The sequence below is a fragment of the Cyprinus carpio genome, chromosome B19, assembly GCF_018340385.1.
Source record: "Cyprinus carpio isolate SPL01 chromosome B19, ASM1834038v1, whole genome shotgun sequence".
In the NCBI taxonomy this organism is placed as follows: Eukaryota; Metazoa; Chordata; class Actinopteri; order Cypriniformes; family Cyprinidae; genus Cyprinus; species Cyprinus carpio.
In genome coordinates this window covers 14,861,696-14,883,081 of record NC_056615.1, presented here as the reverse complement: position 1 = coordinate 14,883,081, position 21,386 = coordinate 14,861,696, and the positions used below count along the sequence as shown (strand labels likewise).

Sequence of the window (21,386 nt, the reverse complement as noted above, 5' to 3'; positions counted from 1 at the left end):
AAACATTTGGATAGAAAACACTTCCGAATCCATATTCAGAATTAAATTCAGCACACGAGCGGATTAAGATATTAGTAGAAGTATCATCAATATCAGATATGCGACATCAATATTGGAGACAGCATCAAATCCGTTCATAAGCTCACAGACAGGGGAGATGTTATGTAAACACTCAAAGTGCATATTAAATAATCTCATGGATGTTATGCAATCTGTCAACTAAGACTGCAGTGCACGCACACACACACACACGCACACACTTGGATGGTAATGCATACTAAGGTGAAAAGAGAGATTATATAAAGAGGTCATTATGTTCTAGACAACACATATATATATATATATATATATATATATATATGTGTGTGTGTGTGTGTGTGTGTGTGTATGTATATACAGTATATATGTGTGTGTATATATATATATATATATATATATATATATATATATATATATATATATATACGTATTAACAGATTAATTACAGTTTTTATTGGATATACCATAGTTTGATTTGTTTACAGTATAAACAGACACACAATCATAGAGTGAATTCTTTAAAATTTTCTTAAAAAATAAAAATCTGGAGTGAAAAATATTAATTTATGACGAGACTGTCTGTTTGCTTAAATTAAGAAATCTTCCCAGCAGAGGGCAGTACAACCTAAAAAGAGAAACGCTGGCTCTACAAAAACCGTATATGTTGTATAACCAAGTGAGGAATAAACAAATAAATAAATAAATGATTGAATAAATAAATAAATGATTGAATAAATAAATATAACCAAAAAGGTTTTCTCACACATTTCATTTCATTCTGACTCATGACTGACAATAGACAAAATATGAGAATATTACACAAGTTATGCATAAGTCATAACTTTATAAACTGCATTTTTTGCTATCTGTGGAGCATAGCAGCTTGCTAAATGCCTGAAATGTACATGTGCTTCTAATTGTGAAACCTTGTTCAGTCTATTAAGTGCAGGACTAAAGAATAAAACGAATGTCGTGGGAACTTTGTACCATGTCCTTCAGTAGGATCATTAGCAAATTATATTCACTCTAAAACTGTCTTTTTATTATTTAATTATCATTCTTAATTGATTTAATCAGCAGAGCAAAAAGAATGGAGTGAAATTCTCAACCTGCATGACATTTATTCTCTGAACCAGTTAACCTTGGAGACATGTGACAGCAGAGATCAAACTGCAAATGGAATATGTTCATTAACACATTCTTTGCAATTAAAATGTCTGCACAGACAGATTTAAAAGGCGGTTGCATTTGAATGCTTCCATTAACATATATGTGTAATACAAGAGGTGGTGAATACAAATGAGTTTTAAGAAAACAGACCCCTTTATAACATTTAACACAGGAAAAATCAGATCTGTTGCAGTTAAACCAGTTTAGACAGAGAATCCAACAATGATGTTAGAAATAAATTGCAAGAGACTCCCTGTTGTTGCTATGCTATGTCACAGAAAAGGGGGTTGATTTTTCCCTTTCAGAATAACTGGGTAAACCTTATTTTACAGACTATTTAATATTTCATTTTCTCTTTTTGTATTTAACAATAACCCATAACTTTAAAATGAAAAGCCTGTTTTGATATATATTCTTGGACTTCTTTATGAACTTCACTTTAATACGCTTTATGAACTATGAACTTCTTTAAAGTAGTTATGATGTTATGAAATTTGTGGCATTTTAGTGACTGTATGTTTTATTGTATATGCCATTAATCATGCTGAAAAAAACCTCCCACACTAAATGTTTACATATAAATAAGCTATTCAAACTTACCGTAAAATACACTACCAGTCAAATGTTTTATAACAATAAGATTTTTAATGTTTTTCTTTTAGAGAAGTCTCTTCTGCAAAAACAGCACAATTTATGAAATATCTGTATTATATAAAACAATTGTTAATTTAATTTATTCCTGTGATTTCAAAGCAGTCACATGATCCTTCAGAAATCATTCTAATATTCTGATTTGGTGCTCAAAAATAATTTATTTTTAACAGCTGGGTAGATTTATTTTTATAAACAGATTATTTTTAATAAACAGAAGAACAGCATTTATCTGAAATAGAAATCTTTTGTAACATTATAAATGTCTCAATCATCAATTTCGATCAATTTAAAGCATCCTTGCTAAATAAAAGTATTAATTTCTATAATTTCTTTCACAAACAAATAAAAAAATATATATTCTGACACCAAGCTTTTGACTGGTATAGTGTATAACAAAAGCTTTTTATTTCAGATAAATGCTGATCTTTGGATCTTTCTATTCATCAAATAATCCTGAAAAAGATTTTTATTTCAGATAAATGCTGATGTTTTGATTTTTTTTTTTATTAATTATTAATGGTTTCTTGAAAAGCAAATCAGCATATTAGAATGTTTTCTGTTTTTTTATTTGTCTAATTGGTTGGATTGTTTGATGCTGAAAATTTAGCTTTGATCACAGTAAAAAAATACATTTTAAAATATTCAAATAGAAAGCAGTTATTTTAAATAGTAAAAAATATTTCACAATATTACTGCTTTTGGTGCATTTTTGGATCAAATAAATGCAGGCTTGGTGACCAGAAGAGAAGTCTTTTAAAAAAATAAAAAATAAAGTTAATTAAAATTGGTCTCTAAAGCAATTAGATACACTAGACTCCAGAGAGTCAATTGTGTCTTGACACATTAGAACAGTTCGAGTAGGCCTACTTGCAAACTACAAGCTGTTTCAATTCATTTAGTTTATCTTGAACATTGGTAACATACGGTAATATTGGTAATAAACTGTATAGACCTTAGTAAGGTTGGTACTTCATTATTCTGTATAGCCTATATATATTCAGTCTCAAACAGATACATGACAACAGTGTGAAATCATTTGTGTATTTCGAGTTAACTCGAATGGTACCCAATAATAATAACAAGACTATATTCTATATAATAATGATAATAATAATAATAATAATAATAACAACAACAATAATAAGACTAAAATAACGCATAAACTGAATAAAAACACTCTAATATATAAAGTAATAGCCTAAAAAAATATTCATAAATTCAAAAAAATCTAAAATCGTAGGTATGTCGTGTAGCCCACCGTATATGGTAAGCTGAATCACAATTAACCTAATTTCCTGTTTCAGTGACGATGACGCTGAGGTTTCCTCGCTGTGTTGTGGTGTTGAGGAGGTTGTTATGCAGTTGCTGAGTGTGTCTGTGGGTGAAGCAGCGCTGGCTGCTGCTGTAACAGTGGAGCTCTTGGCTTCATCATCTGGAGACTCTTCAGCACCTGGACAGCTCCGCGAGTCCCTTTAAACCTTCGCTTTTTGGCCAAAAGTGCGATTAAAACAACATGTAGCTTCTTTAAAAGTGCCCTACATGCTACATCGTTAAGAAACTAAACTTTTGCCGCGGGAAATCATCGTTACCGCCCTGATGAGTGAATTACCGTTGACTGCGGCAAACTGTTCCCTTCAGGAGTCCATGGTGCCGTCAAGCTCGTGCGGGGATGGAGGATCAACACTGGGCTTATTCTGATCTGATGGCGGACTGCTAAATGAACTGCAGTTCTTTTCTCAGCATGGTTAGATGTAAATAACTGTCCGCATATTAGTGGAAATGAGTGAAATATTTATGGATTGATCTACAAATCACACATTGCAGTATACAGGTAAGTCTGTCTCTGTTACTGTTCCAGTTGTGCTTGAGAGCCATTAACTACAGTAATGCGCTTACTGAGGAGATAAAACCAAGTCAAAGGGTTTGTCTTAGAAACTATTATAAACAGCCAGCATTGAAAGTATTTCTTGGAATCGAATGCATGATCATCAGTGTTATGATCATCAAATCATATGATGCGCAGAAATGCTTTCAATGTAAGTAGGTGGACAGTTTACTGTAGTTCTTGAGATGCAAATAAAAGGTCTAAGTTTGGAATTGATTTCAGAATCACTTCTGTTTTAATACACTAATGTAAAAGAACCCCCCAAAAAACCTTTCCCTGATTAATTCTGAACGTGAATCCTCAGAGGTGTACCAGATAAACAGTATACTTGATATAATTTAGATCTAACTATTTTACAACAATATCTGGCATAAATTAATTAGCTGCTAAACCTGCAGAGGTGACGATTATGAAGCATATACAATTCCTTTTCTGCTATTAAATATGTGCTTCATGACATATGACATCCTATAAACTAAACACCCAGCAAAAATGTCCAATAGACAAATGATCTATTGGAGAAGTGGCATTATAAATTACATTTCCTTGTATTTTCTGTCACTTCTTGTGGGTCAGAATAAAAATTAATAAGCTATGAAGTCTTATTTCAGGCCACTCTAGTGAATGTCACCCCACTCTGGCAAATATCAGCCCATTTACACATTCATTTGCCATGAAATCTTAATATTCTCATCACTCAAATCTTAATTAGCTGGCTCCAAGTCATTAGTCATGTGAGCAAGGATATGAATAAAATTACACAAATTCACATGCAAAGTTTTGGAGATTATGATGACAGTGATTCCTAAAAATCTTGGAATTTTTTTTTGGGTTTTCTGAGCAGCATTGAATGAATGTATGAGAAATCCACCAAGAAAACAAACCATTCCGTGTAAAAGAAAACAAGGAAGAAGTTGAAATTCAAGTAGTTATGTGATTTCTGGATTTCTAACAGCACTTTAGTAAGATTTTCATCTTCATGACCTCACTTGTGCTATAGTACACAAGAGTTATGACGGCTTACATTCTTCTTTGCATATATTTGCATAATGTTTACCGACATTAAGAGGCAGCAGTGCAAATCTGCCATGTTTCCAGCGGGCAGATGTCCAGCAATCATTCAAGCAATCTGTCATAAATAGGAAGACAGTGAAGCCAAAGACATCATCTATTATAACAGCTGTAAAATGCTAATTCATAGAGCAGATACATACATTGGCTCATTTGATTAATCAAACAAACAACAACAAGAACTAGCATCTTTCATGAAATGGATTTTTAAATACATACTGAAAAATATAAAGTAAGTTCTTCCAGGTCGAGACATTGCTACTCTTTGGAGAATATATTTCATGTCAAGCATGAAGAACAAGTGCAGTTTGGTGTGGGTGGTGCAGATACAAGGGAGGCTGGTGCAGCGGTCGTGTTCACTAGGGTTCTCTCTATCTATCACCTCCATGCTGTTTGTCAGACTACAGCTATACAAAAGACCATATCACTTCGAGAGGGAAGGGAAATACTGACAACAGCCATTTGTCAGCATGATAGGGCATTTATATCTGAACCAGAGCCAGAGTGGGAACCCTTATCCATTAAAACATCTTTTGTCTTCCAGGCATGCAGCATGATGTTATCAAGAATGTAAACTCTTATCACATAATCACTAAATTTATTTTATTTTTTTCAGGAAGAATAATGAACAAGGCAGTTAGAACATCTGTACTACTGTATGCATGAATTACTTAATTGTGGATCTCAGTCTAATGTGAATCTCAGCGCAAACCCCTGATAGTTGTCTCAGAGGTTTAGATATAGACCTTTAAAAAACCTCTGAAGTGTAATCTATCTCCCTGCCACTTAATCAAGGTCCCCCTATTTGCTAGAAGAGACCCAGAGTGAAAAAAAAATGCCCCTGGCAAGAGTTTTTTTTATCTGTGGAAGATGAGCTTGGAGATGGGTGCTATAAATGCAGAGCATATTACACTGCAGAGGAGATGGATGTTTGGGTGTAAAGTCTTAAGGGTGATGAATGCCTCTGTGGTGACTGTAATGTAATGGCAACCAGGCTTTCTGGGTGAAGTGATCTGAATATTCATGTCTTGGTGAACATTTTGCTGAATTTTAGAATGCATTATTATTTAGTAAAGTGCATGATGAGATGCCAAGAATCTACAGTTGAGCAAAAACCAAAATTGAAGAGTTGGCTCTCTTTCAGTTCATGCATTAGTGCACATCTATCTGTCTGTCTGGCCTCTAATTAAACTTCAAGGTAGCAAAGAATATGCAGAATTGCAATCTGAATTTGAAGGAAATAGAATTAAAGTAAACCGAAACTGGCAAAATAAAAATCAGTGCAATAAGTGAAAATTTAAAAAGCTAGAAAAGGAAGGTTTGTCAAGACAAGTCAAGCTGTGAATGATTTATTGACAAAGCTGTGCTTGCAAGCTTAAAGGTTTTATAGACAAACAGATATGTTTGAAATGTCACCTACAGAAATGTCTACTTAATTTAAATTTGCTTGGGGTCCATTTATTTAGTTATTAAAACAAATTATTTTCAGTTGTTCTTAAGTGGTAGTACAGACATTTGGAATGTTACAAATAAATAAATGCTGTCCTTTTGAACTTTATATTCAAATAGCATCAAAAAAAGGTTTTATGGTTTACATTGATAATAATAAGAAATGTTTCTTGAACATCAAATCAGCATATTAGAATGATTTCTGAAGGATCATGTGACAGTGAAGACTTGAGTAATGACTGTTAAAAATTCAGCTTTGCCATCACAGGAATAAATAAAAATGTTAAAATAGAATAAAATAGAAAACAGTTCTTTTAAGTTGTAATAATGTTTCAAAATATTAGTTTTTATTGTATTTTTTATCAAATAAATAAGACCTTAATGAGCATAAGAGACTTAACAACCCAAACTTATATTTTAAATGAATTATTTTTAACAAATTTCTTCTAATTCAAATTTCAATACATGAATTGAAAAGTAACCAATTCTTTAATGTTAAATTCTGAATTAATATCCAGTGATACTGAATCTCATAGAATATTATAATTATAAATTTGTGTAACAGAAAAAGCCTTACTCATGCAACAAACACCTTTTTCCCCCTTTCACAGGATGTCAGGAAACATGTCTCTTCTGTCAGGGAGTCCGACAAGCATTTGGGAGAACTCCTCTGTGCTAAACACCACCCCTCCTCGCTTTCCTTCTGACTGGGAGGCACCCACATTCACTGTGGCAGCGCGCTTCCGTGTGGCAGCCACCCTGGTGCTGTTTGTTTTCGCAGCTATCAGTAACCTCTCAGTATTGATCAGCGTGACCCGGGGACGAGGACGCCGCCTGGCCTCCCACCTGCGGCCCCTCATTGCCAGCCTGGCCTCCGCTGACCTAGTCATGACATTTGTGGTGATGCCACTTGACGCTATATGGAATATCACAGTGCAGTGGTATGCCGGCAATGCCATGTGCAAGATCCTCTGCTTCCTCAAGCTTTTTGCCATGCATTCGGCAGCGTTTATCCTGGTGGTGGTGAGTCTGGACAGGCACCATGCAATCCTGCACCCGCTGGAAGCTCTGGATGCCGGCCACAGGAACAGAAGGATGCTTTTGGCTGCCTGGATCCTCAGCATCCTGCTCGCCTCTCCACAGGTAAATGAAAGAGATGTTCTTTTAATTGGAGTTGTCATCTGTGGGACATGTCTTGTTATGAAACAGCACAAAACTGCCTCAGAGGATTTATAGATGGATGATAATGTTGGTGTTAGAAAACACTTGTTGACGGTGATGCATGTCTTTTTCAAAATGCTGCATCCTATTCCAGCTTAATATGAGGAGACAGCTATAAACATATCAACACACTAATTTAATTGGGCAATGAGTGGCACGTTTTATCTCTGAGGGAAAAAAGTGGAGTTTAGTTTCAAAGTTTCATATTTAAACTGAAAATTCAGTTTAACTTTTTTTTTTAATTTAGAAAAACTTTCAGTTTACAACACGCTTTTCCTGATAGACATCTAAGCTTGCACATTTCATTTAAGTAATTAGTTGTGGCTTAAAGTGGTGCAATTACTGACCCTGGGTCAGTGACTCTTCAGCACTTGCTGCATTGATTATAGATCCTATTTGTCAGGCTACAGTAGTCCCGGGGCATTTTCTGTAACCTTTGAAATGCCTGGTTGAATCTTATCAGTGTGTCTTGCCTTCTTTTCCTCTGATAAAACTGTTTTTCTCCACACACTTAATTCCAGTAATATCATTTTTAGAAGCCTGTGGATGTGGCCATGGCTTTTAAAATCATTAAAAGAAAGATAAAGAAGCCTTTCTGAGACAAGGTCAGTTAGGCAGCCATGGCTAATGGTAAAGGCATTCAATCCTGAAGACAGTGGGTGATGAATTGTAGATACTTTGATACTTCGCCACACCTGTATTCTGTGCACGCGCCTCCCCCAGAAGAAGAAATAGGGGTTTCCTCTGTCACATTCATCAGTGCTACCTGTTAGATTGTGTAGCAGAAAATATAAAAAGTATATCAAATGGAAAAATAAAGTGGACATGGAGCAAACAATTATTATTATTTATTTTTTAATCTGAAAGCACAAAGTGATAACATGATGACAATTTACAATATTTGATTGAAGATCAAAAGAGATAGCAAAATGTGTTCTTCCTATATTCTATAATGACCCAAAAATAGATCTGCAAAGTCAGGGGAACACCTACAATCAGAGCGGGGTAGATTACTTACAAATTGCAATCCACTACTGATTCCAAGTTACATTATTAAAAAAAAGATTGTACTTAGTAATGAATTCTATTATATTACACATTTTAGGTAATATAATCTGACTACATTTGAATTACTTTTAGATTACTTTTGACCTAACTTATCACATTGATTTAAATAGGAACATCTTGATACAAAAATACAAAGAGAAAGAAAAGAAATATATTCTATTCATTGCTATTAACAACATGAAGTGTCAACGTTTCCCAAACTGGGGTTCATCAAGGAATTGCAGGCGGGTTTTGAGTTTAATGAAAAGCTCGTAGTTAATAAAATCGTAAATATGTACAATTAATCAATGTAAATAAAACACTTACTAAAAATGTAATATTTTATTTGTTTACCTGCATGTCGTGTAGGATATTTTAGAAAGGAACATTTAAAAGATGAAAAAGAGGAAATAGGAAGAATCATTAAGTTACGTCAATTAATCATGTAATCATTAAAAAAGTAACTGTAGTCTGATTACGAGTAGTTTAAAATTTAATGTAATCTAATTACAAGTACTCAAAATGACATCTATTTAGTTTCTACCCACCACAAGGAGCATTTTGTCATCACAATGCTCTATTTCATGTCTCAATTCATAACATGAAAACTATTTAGCTTGCTGTTACTAATTTGCAAACTTTTACTTTCTTTTATATTTCACATGGTGTAGTTATTTGTAGAAGATGTATGAATATTTTGCAAAACAGCTGCAAAAAGCTGATCAGCAGATTACAAAGTGATTAAAGGGTTAGTCTACTCAAAATATAAAAATCATTTACCCACCCTTATGTCATTCCAAACCTGTAGGACTTTCTTTTTTTAGTGGAACATAAAAGGTGAAATTTTGTCAAGAAATTGGAATGAATGAATGAATGAATGAATGAAGACTGGAGCTTTCAAGTTTCTATAAAGGACACAAAAGCACATGCCATACAATAGCTTTGCATGAGAAATGAAAAGTATCTCATTTTGTGTTCCATATAGGATAAATAAGGCAAATGCCAAGATAACCAAAAAAAAAAAAAGTTTATTGATTTTCTTTATACATTTCTCTTTATTGTTTCAGTTATTTATTTTCAGGGCGATTAAGGCTGAAGGAGTTGACTTTGTGCAGTGTGTAACTCATGGAAGCTTCCAGCAGCGCTGGCAGGAAACAGCCTATAACATGTTCCACTTTGTCACTCTGTATGTGTTCCCTCTGCTGGTAATGAGCTTCTGCTATACGCATATCCTTGTGGAAATCAACCGCCAGATGCCTCGTGGTAAAGGAAAGGGTAATTGACTTTTGCTCTCTTCTGACATGGTACCTGTCATTAATAAATCTTACAACGTCCATCACAGCTAACATAGTTATCCGACATATTTATATTAAACTGCACACTCTGTAAATAATATATCTGCACACTAATAACATACCTGTACATTTATCTAAACAATTATCTTATATATATATATATATATATATATATATATATATATATATATATATATATATATATATATATATATATAAATATATATATATATATATATATATATATATATATATATATATATATATACTTCTATTTCTGTATATATAGTACATTATTTAATTTTTTTATTCCTTTTTTATATTAGTGTTATATTACATCCCTACTGTGTTATTTCTATGTATGTGTGCACTATGTTGTACTTTCTTCTACACTGGAAGCTCCTGTCGTCAAGTCAAATTCCTTGTGTGTGTAAATTTACTTGGTAATAAAGCTCTTCTGATTCTGATTCTGATAAACAGTGTGACTGCATCAAGATGGGTCAAAATGACAAGGCAGGTCACACAGCGCCATTTTTTAGTGTTCTTCTAACTTGCATTGGGTTTTGTAGGTGGGGAACCTTGTCTGAGACACAGTGGAACGGACATAATCCCAAAAGCACGCATGAAGACCCTTAAGATGACCATCATCATCGTGGCGTCATTTGTGGTGTGCTGGACACCGTACTACCTGCTTGGCATCTGGTACTGGTTTCAGCCTCGTATGCTGCAGGTGATGCCAGAATACATCCATCACGCTCTCTTCATCTTCGGCAACCTCAACACATGCTGCGATCCGGTCATCTATGGTTTCTTCACACCCTCGTTCCGAGCCGACATAGCCAGCTGCTTCAGCAGAAGGAATCAAAACTCTTCTCCCAAATCACTGGACCGACTCTCCGCAAGGAGAGGGGGTGGAGGAGGAGATGATTAGTAGGTCGTAGGAGGTGGCTGGCCAGGCGGACAACAAGCATAGAGGGTCAAGATACCTCAATGAGCTAGATTTTTCCCTGTAAACATGAAATACAGGACTTTAACTGTGTGTCCAGACATCTACATGTATAAGCTTCTGATGGTGTCTTGGTATTTTTAGTATGAGCAAGTATCCGTTTGCTTGAATTGGGTTTGAATCCACTTGAGCATGGAAAAGCAACAGTATCACATTGTGGATTCAAGCTTGGATATCTTCTAGAAAGATGCAACTACAGGTCATTATGAATGTAAAAGACCAAATGACAGCACAATGCCTCAGACAATACCTTGAACGTGAGATATTTGCCGATCTGGAACAGGGTTATAAATATACAGTGCCTCGTGTATAACAGCTTACGTGTCTGGAATCAGTTAATGAGGATCTCTAACTAATTAAATCTCAGAGTTCAGAGTGACAACCCCAGCTAAAAGGTTCTCTGACACGTTGGTTATCTAACATTTCCTCTCTACATCCTGATTAGGAATGTCACTTAATGTTTTACAATGGCCTTAGCTCATGAATCATTCATTTATATGAAATGCTGTCATGAATGTTCAGGCTTACACACTGTGTTTATCCGTGGAATCACCATAAATGTTCTTCGTGGAATTCATCCAGTTGTGTTTGCAGTGTATTGTGTTGATGATGATATGCATGATATGCCATCTTTGTGGTGTGTGCTTATGGTGAAAAATTAATGTGGATGGACCATACAGCCTTAAAGGGATAGTTCATGTAAAAATAAAAATGTTATTTACTCACCCATATTGCTGCATTTTATGCTGTTATTCTTTCTGAGAAAAAAGAAGAGAGAAATTTGAATGTTCAAATCTTTTCCAGACAAAGAAAGTTTGTAGTAATAACAAGCCGTAAAGCTCCAAAATGGCTTTATTTGCTCACAGTTTCATATGCTGCATTCCACATTTTCCGAAGCCTTGCAATAGCTTTGTGTAAGGAACAGGCCATATTTTGATGGACATCAATAATATGAAAAGTGATTGATTTTCACGTTTTATGATCACACTTCAAAACTGAAAACATCCATTATATCTAAAAATTAAGAATTGAATTGTCATTGCATTCAAAACATGCTATGAATCTTCAATATTCTCATTTTGTGTTCCAACAACAGCATATGGTTTTGAAACAATTTAAGAAAATAATAAGAAAACCTTTTTGGGTGAACACCTCCATTGATTTAATGATCTGAATGCATGTGATTGCTGTTACAATGTGCTGGTCAAGTGCATATAAGCACAGAAAAAATATGTATTTATTTATTTATTTAATTGACAGACAATCAACCTATAATCAGAGGTCATAATAAAAGGTCAACTCAGAAAACAGAGAAGGAAAATCAAATGGAAGTCATCGATGGCTGTTCAGAAGTGCTTTGAGAGATTCATTAAACAGGGTTCTCTGAGGAGCTGGACTGTGTCTAGGAAATTCACTGGACAATTATGTTGTGTGTCCTTCATGTTTTGAGATGTAATACTGGGGAATCTTGTTAAAAAGGTGTGATGTTTAAAAGGGCATATACACTGTGTACGTGTTAGCTGCCTTTCCCTCCCTGTCTAGTCCAATTAATAAGCACAAGCTACAGTACACATAATAAAAAGTATCATTAGGTTATAGTTTGAACTGATTGCTTGTCCAGTAGGGTTGATTTTTTTTTTGATTACTAAAAGAACACTTCTAAAGAACTTGTACAGGCTAACAGATAGATAAATGTTTATGACCGCAAAGATTCAGGACCTCGATTTAAAGTCTCGTCTCATCTGAAGGACGGTGCTTTTTCACAGTATAGTGTCCCCATTACTATACTGGGACACTAGGACCCACACAGACTGCAGGGTAAACACCCCTGCTGGACTCACTAGCACCTCTTCCGGTAGCAACCTATTTTCCCAGGAGGTCTCACATCCAGGTACTGACCAGGCTCAATGTTTAGCATCAATGGCCAACCAGGCGAGAGCTGCACAGTGACAGCTGCTGGCACAATTAGATATTACATATAATTAGAAAAACATAAAGTGTTGCACATTTTATTGATGCAAAGATGAGTATGTTTATTTTGTACAACATTTATTTTGTACAACACAATTATTAAATTGTGTTGTCTGTTATAGAGACTAGACTACTGAACAGACATTTAGAAGTTTATTTTAAAATAGAAAAGACTGAAAATCTAAATAAAGAGATCGCAGATCGCTCTGCGCACACACAGAAAGGTCCAGGAGCACAGCAACTTGTTGTCAACGCTGCCCTCCCAGACAGCAACATAGTATTGGCCCAGATCAGTGTGAAATCCATGCGGGCCAGATGTGGGCCGAATCTGGGCCAACACAGGTTGCTGTCTGTGACTTTTGTTAATAAAATAGCTTTGATACTGAAATGCTATATTATATTTCTCAACAACGAAGAGGCAAAGTCTTTGTTTTTGAAGTAACAAATTACACAAACGCAGGTAATTTACATACGCAATGGCCATTTTGTCTCTCTCTATCAATAATTCATTCAAACAATTGTGATCTTGCTGCACTATTTCATCTTTGTGTCTGATTTAAAGCAGGTAGAAGGCTAGCTCTTACAAAGTCATCTTTATTCTTCCGGTCAAATACTGTGCTGCAAACATCATTAACAGCTTTAAATTGCTGGCAAATTACCATGGTATAAGCCAGATAATACACAACTAGTTGTGCATTAAATGTTTTAATGCAGTCGACGGAGGCCACTTCGTGTTGAGTGGTTCATTGACTCCACACCGTGCATTAAAATCATTTAATCAACAGCTAGCCGTGTATTAAGTCAAGTCAAGTCAAGTGAAGTCACCTTTATTTATATAGCGCTTTTAATAATACAGACTTTGTCATAGCAACTTTGCACTATTAAATAGGAAAATGGTGTGTCAATAATGCAAAATGATAATAGTAAACACTCAATTTTCAGTTAAAGGCAGTTCATCATTGAATTCAGTAATGTCATCATCCAGCTCAGTTCAGTTTAAATAGTATCTGTGCAATAATTTGCAATCAAGTTGACGATATCGCTGGATATTAAGTGTCCCCAACTAAGCAAGCCAGAGGCGACAGCAGCAAAGAACCAAAATTCCATCGGTGACAGAATGGAGAAAAAACCTTGGGAGAAACCAGGCTCAGTCGGGGGGGCAGTTCTCCTCTGGCCTGACAAAACCAGCAGTTCAATTTCAGGCTGCAGCAAAGTCACACTGTGCAGAGGACTCAACTGGTTCCTGTGGTCTTGTCCCGGTGGTCGTCTGAGACAAGGTCTTCACTGGGGATCTGTCTATGGGACTCATCTAGTCGTCCGGGTCTCCGTGGACATTCAGGGCTGTCGAGGCTGTCATCTCTAGGTGCTGATCCACCATCTGGGCTGGATACGTACTGGATCCGGATGACTGCAGTGACCATTTGATCTGGATACAGACTGAATCTGGTGGCTATGGTGACCTCGGAATAAGAGAGAAATAGACTAATATTTGCATAGATACCATTCTTCTAATGATGTAGCAAGTACATTGTGTGTTATGGGAAGTGTTCCTAGTTCCGGTTGACCTAATTAATGCAGTCTAACAATCCTTTAACGGATTTGAATATTAGAAATGTGTCAGTGTGTTATGTGTAAACCAGGTTAAAGAGATGGGTCTTTAATCTAGATTTAAACTGACAGAGTGTGTCTGCCTCCCGAACAATGTTAGGTAGTTTATTCCAGAGTTTGGGCACTAAATTGGAAAAGGATCTGCCTCCTGCAGTTGATTTTGATATTCTAGGCATTATCAAATTGCCAGAGTTTTGAGAACACAGCGGACATGGAGGACTATAATGCAATAAGAGTTCGTTCAATGCAATAAGAGCTCATTAAACATTATTCCTTACATATAATCCAGCCAGACAGCAACATGTTGCCATATTGAAAGACAATTGCAAAACTTGACATATTGCAAACTTCGCTGTTACTAATGTTTTTAGCATAGGCTTACCAACACAACGTCATTTAGAAACCAATGCAGATATCTGGTTAGATGACACACAAATTGGATTTGAACTGCTGCAGTACACAGTGTAGACAATCAATCATTTAAATCAAATTCCAATCGGATACATAAATAATTGGATTTGGACTGACAGTCTGAACAAGGCCTACTTTACAAATCACAGATGAAGTAAAACAGTTGGATAAGTTGGGCGTGGGGATCCTAATAAGTTTACTGGCTAAATCAATTATCTTTAAAAGTCTGCTCTTATTGGTGAATATAAGCATATGGAGTCATTGCTTATAGCATTGATTGTCATTTAAGGGTAGTGCACAATAAACCAATTTGAACGCTGGTAAAAATGTGGGTCTTTATATAGATTTTGTATTTTTTAAATCATTTTTAAAATGTGTTCATAGTTTTATTTTCAAAAGTATTTATTCTAATATAATCCAAACTCCCTCTTTGCCAAGGGCATTTTGCACTGCAAACCCTCCATAAAACACTTTATCTTCAATATTCAAATTTTCCTTTCAACCTGTCTTTAAAAATTAGCTGCTAATTCCTAATCCATGTTGCACAGCACCTGGACGGCAGAAACGATACACTACTGTAATATATTCACAAAGTAATCCATTCAGCAATACAGTTGATTAATAGGGGTCCTGTTTCCAGCCGAGCAACTGCCATTGAGATGAATGGAAATGCTAATCAGCTAATTCTCTCCAGACTTATTTTATTGGTGTTTACACAGCTCAGGGCTGTAGCAGGCACCTGTGAGATTTCTCCTTACTCTATTTTAACTATATTTGTCAGGTTGTAGACATATTTTATCCATGTTACTATAAAAAGACTGATTACAGCACTTTCAAGGTTTATAGAAAGATTAAGATCAATTGAGAGTTTTTTTTGAGGAGATAGAATGCTCAAGGTCCCTACATAATGGTACAGATTAAATAATAAATGATCAAAAAAAAAAAAGGGTGATACAGGTCATTCCAGTATTCCAGACCTCTTCTAAGCATTTATCATCTAAATAAATCTGGCATCCATGCAGAAAAATAATGAGAGAGCTCAAATTGATTAAATTGTTTTCAGCGATAAAGTGTGTAAGTAAAAAAAAAAGCAGGAATGGGAAAATTAATTTAGTAAAAACAGGTCTGCTATTTTTAAGCAGTTTTAACATTTTGACAGTGAGAAGGGGCTGCCAGGGGAGATGCATCAATTTCAAACATTATTTAGTGGAGTGCAATAGAGCTGTATTTAGGTGTGCATATAAATCAGCGTGACTTGTGCTGCCGTGTGTGAGATATGTTCTCTCTGTGGACAGCTCTGACAGGTGCTCCGTAGTAAATGCACCCTAATCACATCACTACAGTGATCCCAGCCTTATCTCTGCACACTATTGTCTCTTTGAGAATGAGAGGGCACACCAATGCATGTGCAATGCTCACATCACAGATTTTGTCTCTGGCATGACCCTCTGATAGACAAAAAATGGTTTCATATGTTCCTCCATGTGATTAGACAGAATTTAGTTAACTTTAAGAACCAAGCAAAATAAAACCGCCCACTCCAACAGATACAATCGCTTGCCCACACAGGCCATTTCTTAAACTACACTTAATGAAAGTGAAGATCACATCAGAAGTACACCTGAGACAGGACACAGCCTCATCTAACAACATGATAGCATTCTTATGTTATAAAGACTTTATGAGCTACATATGGCAATATACCCCTGGTTGATTACTGTAGATATTTTTTTAAAGCATACATTACCAGCTGTGACACAGCAGTAGTTTATATTTAAAGTACAACTACTTTAAAGTGAGCCAGCGGGGAGGATTTACATATACAGCATTTTTATTATTATTATTTTGCTTATTGAATCAATATGCACACATATGTATGTGTTCAGCCTTTAGTATAAAGTAAATAAATTAATAAATATGTAAATAAATAAAACAGATTAACCAATTATAGCTTATAGATTAAATAAGTTTTGAAATAAAATGTTTTTTTCCAAGAATGACAAACCATCTCGGAACTCAAAGACATTCTGCAGTCTGTCACACAAAAAATAACTGCTGATTGCTGATGTCCTAAGGTGTGCAATTATGTTCAGGGAAACGCATTGGCAAAAGCAGTTCCAGGCAGGTCTTAACCACATACATGTCCATATCATTCCACAAAATGATTTTAGTTATTTCAAATGTCCTTACAGCCTACAACAGCAGAAGAACATTCTATAACAGTAGTAGAGTATTGTTTGAATAGTTAAAATAACATAAAAAATATTTTCATTTTAATGAATTATTACTGACAGGTTTATTTTTAAGCACTCTGGTTTTAAAGAACGTTGTTCTTATTTTCTGCAAAATTACTGATCTGTTTAATTCAGACTGTAGCTTTAACAAGCTGTCAAGTGGGGCTTTAGCCGAAGCTATTAAAAACGGACAAGCTTTGGTCCTCATGTTTTCAGTCACATCTGCATCTGGGGTGAAGATCAATAAAACAGCCTTCAACAGAACACTCCAAATTCTGATTCCTATCCAAAAGATTTCCAACATCCAGACAATAAACCCTTGAAATGCCTGACTAAGCCATCATCTGAATTCAGGTAGCTGCAAGAGATTCACTAACACATTTCTCTCATGCAAAAATAGCACTCTTGCCTCAAGATGTGCTAAATTCAGTTTGCTTAAGGAAAGACAGCACCACAATAAGCTGCAGCCTCTATTAATAATTCATTGAAGGCTCTGAAATCCCTATCTGTGGCCTAAAATGCATTACTTTAAGGAATGCAGGTATCTTAAAATCAGATGGCAACATTAAAATTAAGTTTTACATTTGAATTGATTCTCATGCATACTTGGAGGCAGGTAGCGGTTAATGGTTTAAGATCTAGGCTACTAATAGAACAGTTGCAGGTTCAGTCCCACTCGCAGTCACAATAGTGTTTTATTACCAATGTGCCTTTGGGCAAGGCATTAAAGCCCCAGAGGACCATCCCTGTAAATAGGTACAAGATGTTTTAGATGAAATGGAATTAAAAAAAAATTCTCAGGTAAAAATGATTGAGCAACTTAAAGTGGTTAATTTTACAAAGAGATGTCCAGGTCACATTTTACCCCAAAAATCAAAGGGTTTTTTTTTTTTTTTTGCATTGTGACATTTTCACCTCCCTTTTACCTCCCAATTCTCATTAGTGTAATTCAATTCAGTGAAATTCAATTCAATTCAATTGTATAGTGCTTTTCATGATTCAAAAAGTTGAAAAGCAGCTTCACAGTAAATTAGTTTCTACATGACATTTAGGAGTACATTACATTGCATAGTATGCAATGCAATGCACATAAATTCTATATGCAAAATTTTATTATGTTTATTTAATTTCACTGAATTTTCATTACTGCAAAATTGTAAAAAAAAAATTATCAATAAATAAACAATATGATAATTAACAACGATCAAAAATAAATTGTAAAACATGTAAATGAAGCAGTATTAAAAGAATCTGCCATAAAAAGAATCATAATTTAAAAAAAAAGGAAAAAAAAAAAAAGAAAGAAAGACAATACAAAATGCACTGCAGGTACATGGGTAAAATAAAATGACACAATGCAAAAAATTCAAACAAAATACTATATTTTCTACAATTTTCTGTACATTCTATATTTTGTACATAGTGTGAAATGTGAATTTTTATACATAGTGTAAATTTTTACTGCAGGTTTTGTAAGGAGATTCACTGAAAAACATCTGTTTTTCCCTAGCAGTGCTTGCTCAAAGATGACTCATTCCCTCAAAGACCCCACACAACCAAGTGTTACTGACAGCCAACAAATACTCTGCTTACTGTGATGCTGACTTGTGCATCAACGGTGTGTGACGATCATCCAATCATGCAATGAATGATCACTGAATGGCCTTTGGTTTATGGGGATATGAGATGTCATTCCCAGCGGCACCTGCCCTTCTCACTTCTCTTCCTGCAATGCATCATTCATCGCTCCTCTTCTGTAAATCTGTCTCAGTGACTCTGGCGATGACACTGCTGTTCATGATAACAGCTCTAACGCAAGCAACAAAACCTCAAAGAACAATTTACTTTGACTGGTCATCTCTCCATTTTAATGAGGCACAGAAGTCATTATCCAGTTTTGTGAGCAGATGTGAGGCAGGTTTTTGAAGAAAAAAAATCTTGCACAGTGAAACCAAAACCCTATTGGTAGAAAATGAACTTCAGCACATTTATTTTTATACTCACATAACTGTTTTTGTAAAGTACAGTGAGCAGGCATTTTTGGCAGTAAAACAGACTAAGCACTAAAGTTTCAGCACTTAAGATAATAAAGAGGGGGTAAATGTGCCAAAAGAGTGTACAAGCATGGGTAAACCAGTTTGCATATACACTGTTGTTCATAGGTTTGTGGTCAGTAAGATTTTTTAAATGAAAGAAATTATTAAAACTTGTATTCAGAAAGGATATAATAAATTGATCAAAAGTGACAGTTAAAGGCATTTATAATTGTTACAAATAATTTCTATTTCAAATAAATGCTGTTCTTTTGAACGTTCTATTCATAAAAAACAAAATCCACTGTATACTTTAACATTTAAATTTTTAAAAATAAATAAATAAATAAATAAATAAATAAACAAGCAGCATAACTGTTAGAGAACATTCAACATTTATAATCAATATTTATGATAATGAAATGTTTCCTGGACACCAAATCATCATAATTAAAATAATTTCTGAAGGATCATGTGACCCTGAAGACTAGAGTAAAGACGGCTGAAAATTCAGCTTAGCCATTACAGAAAAAAAACAACATTTTAATATATATTAAAATTGAAAACAATTATTTTAAATTGTAATAATGTTTCACAATATTACTGCTTTTACTGTATTTTGATTAAATAAATGAGCACAAGAGACTTTTTCAAAAACTAAAAATCATAATCAAATGTAGGTAATTAAAGATTGTGTGCATATTTCACCCCAAAGAGGAGGAAAAGTTGTCTAAGAAGAAACAAGGTGATTTCCTGATTTATTCAGTCAAAAATATTCATCTTAATTGTGTGCAGCCTACTTAAATATGCGAAACAGAAGTTTATTTAGTCCATTTGTATTGGGTGTACATGAATAATTTCCACAGGTGTTAACAGAAACTGAGCAGGGAATTTTTCATTGCCAGCATGGATTACATGGGACTGAATGGAATGAGTACATTTTAAATGATCAAATTTTATATATTATCAAAACCAGCACATTCCTAGCAGATCTGCAGAGATCTAGATACCAGCAAGATTTAAGATCTGTGAGGTGTAACTACTAAGTAATTTACTAACGCTTGTCTGGTATAGCAGAGTATGATTACATCTGATTGCAGTTCACGGCTGCACTCACTTTCACTTTAAGCATGTGCAGACCATGTTCATTAGTCCCTGTTTGCCAAGATATGACCTTGAATATATGTAATGTCTTGATCTAAACAAACAGAGCTCATGGCCTGAGAAAAAAGGAAAGGCAAGGTCATTGATGTCTATGGGTTCTGAAAACAGACATCCTTTTATTGGTCCTTCTGAAGGAGAAACACGGAAAGCAAGCTTTCATTTAGGTATAAGCAAGCAAGTTTGAGTGCTAAAGATAGTCAGACTCGCAGTGAATGGACCAGAAGAATATTGTTACTTATGTTGTTTTTCTCAGACTGGCCGTCTTTAGGGAAACCTAATCATTTACACAGAGTGAGGTCTGATAGAGGTCAAGTGTACAAAGCTGAAAAGGAGGGAATGTCTTTACATAATCCAGTGGGTTATTAAATTCAGACTGAAAATATACACATATCTGAAAGCTTGACCAAAAAGAAGTAGAAAAAAAGGTTTATTGGCATCTATAGATCTATTAAGAACCTTAAAATTTAACTTTCCCATTACACAAAAATATTCCAAAAATGAATGCAAAAAACTGTCGAAAAATGTTCTTTAGATTTTAAAAATGTTTTTCACACTTAGAAAATTATAGCTCTTTTAGGAACTGTTCATTGAAAGGTTCTTGGGGAACGAAAAAAGGTTCTTCTTTGGCATCGCTGCTAAAACCCCCATTTTGGAATCTTTAAGAGTGTAAAAGAAAAAGATTGACTGCATGTATGATACTTTTATGGAGCTTTTGTCATTTTTGTAGCCACAACTACAAAACAATAAAAACCTCCTTTGTGTCCCACAGAAAATAAAAAAGTAAATAACAAAGGAACGAGTAAACTATGACAACTGCCATTCATTTTAATTTAAACCCCCAAAGGAATAATCAGCAGAGTGACAAAAAAACAAGAATGATGTGTTATTGTGCTAAATAAAAGGAGTGACATTTCCCTAAGTGTTTTTGCTAGAAATCTGTTAAATTTCTAAAATGTTTGCTTTGTAATAGTAGAGTTTTTTTGTGCATTTCATTTTAAAATGTCTCTAAATCTAAAAAAAGAATAAACACTATAAAACAAAGCAAATTGTCAGTAATCATCAATATGACATTATTCAGGCAGACTAAAATGAACCTAAAGGTTATTCTTTAAAAGGTGCCTATTCAGC

At 34.7% G+C, this 21,386-nt stretch overlaps 1 protein-coding gene across 1 annotated transcript; it reads left to right on the top strand.

Annotated features, from left to right (window-relative positions):
* The first annotated feature begins 3,184 nt into the window (after positions 1-3,184).
* LOC109111660 (gonadotropin-releasing hormone II receptor-like) lies at positions 3,185-10,762 on the top strand. Its single transcript, XM_042745589.1, has 4 exons — positions 3,185-3,694; positions 6,880-7,411; positions 9,604-9,811; positions 10,401-10,762. Exons 2-4 carry the CDS (start codon positions 6,881-6,883, stop codon positions 10,760-10,762), a joined length of 1,101 nt encoding a protein of 366 aa, XP_042601523.1. The 5' UTR covers positions 3,185-3,694; position 6,880.
* Positions 10,763-21,386: the final 10,624 nt, after the last annotated feature.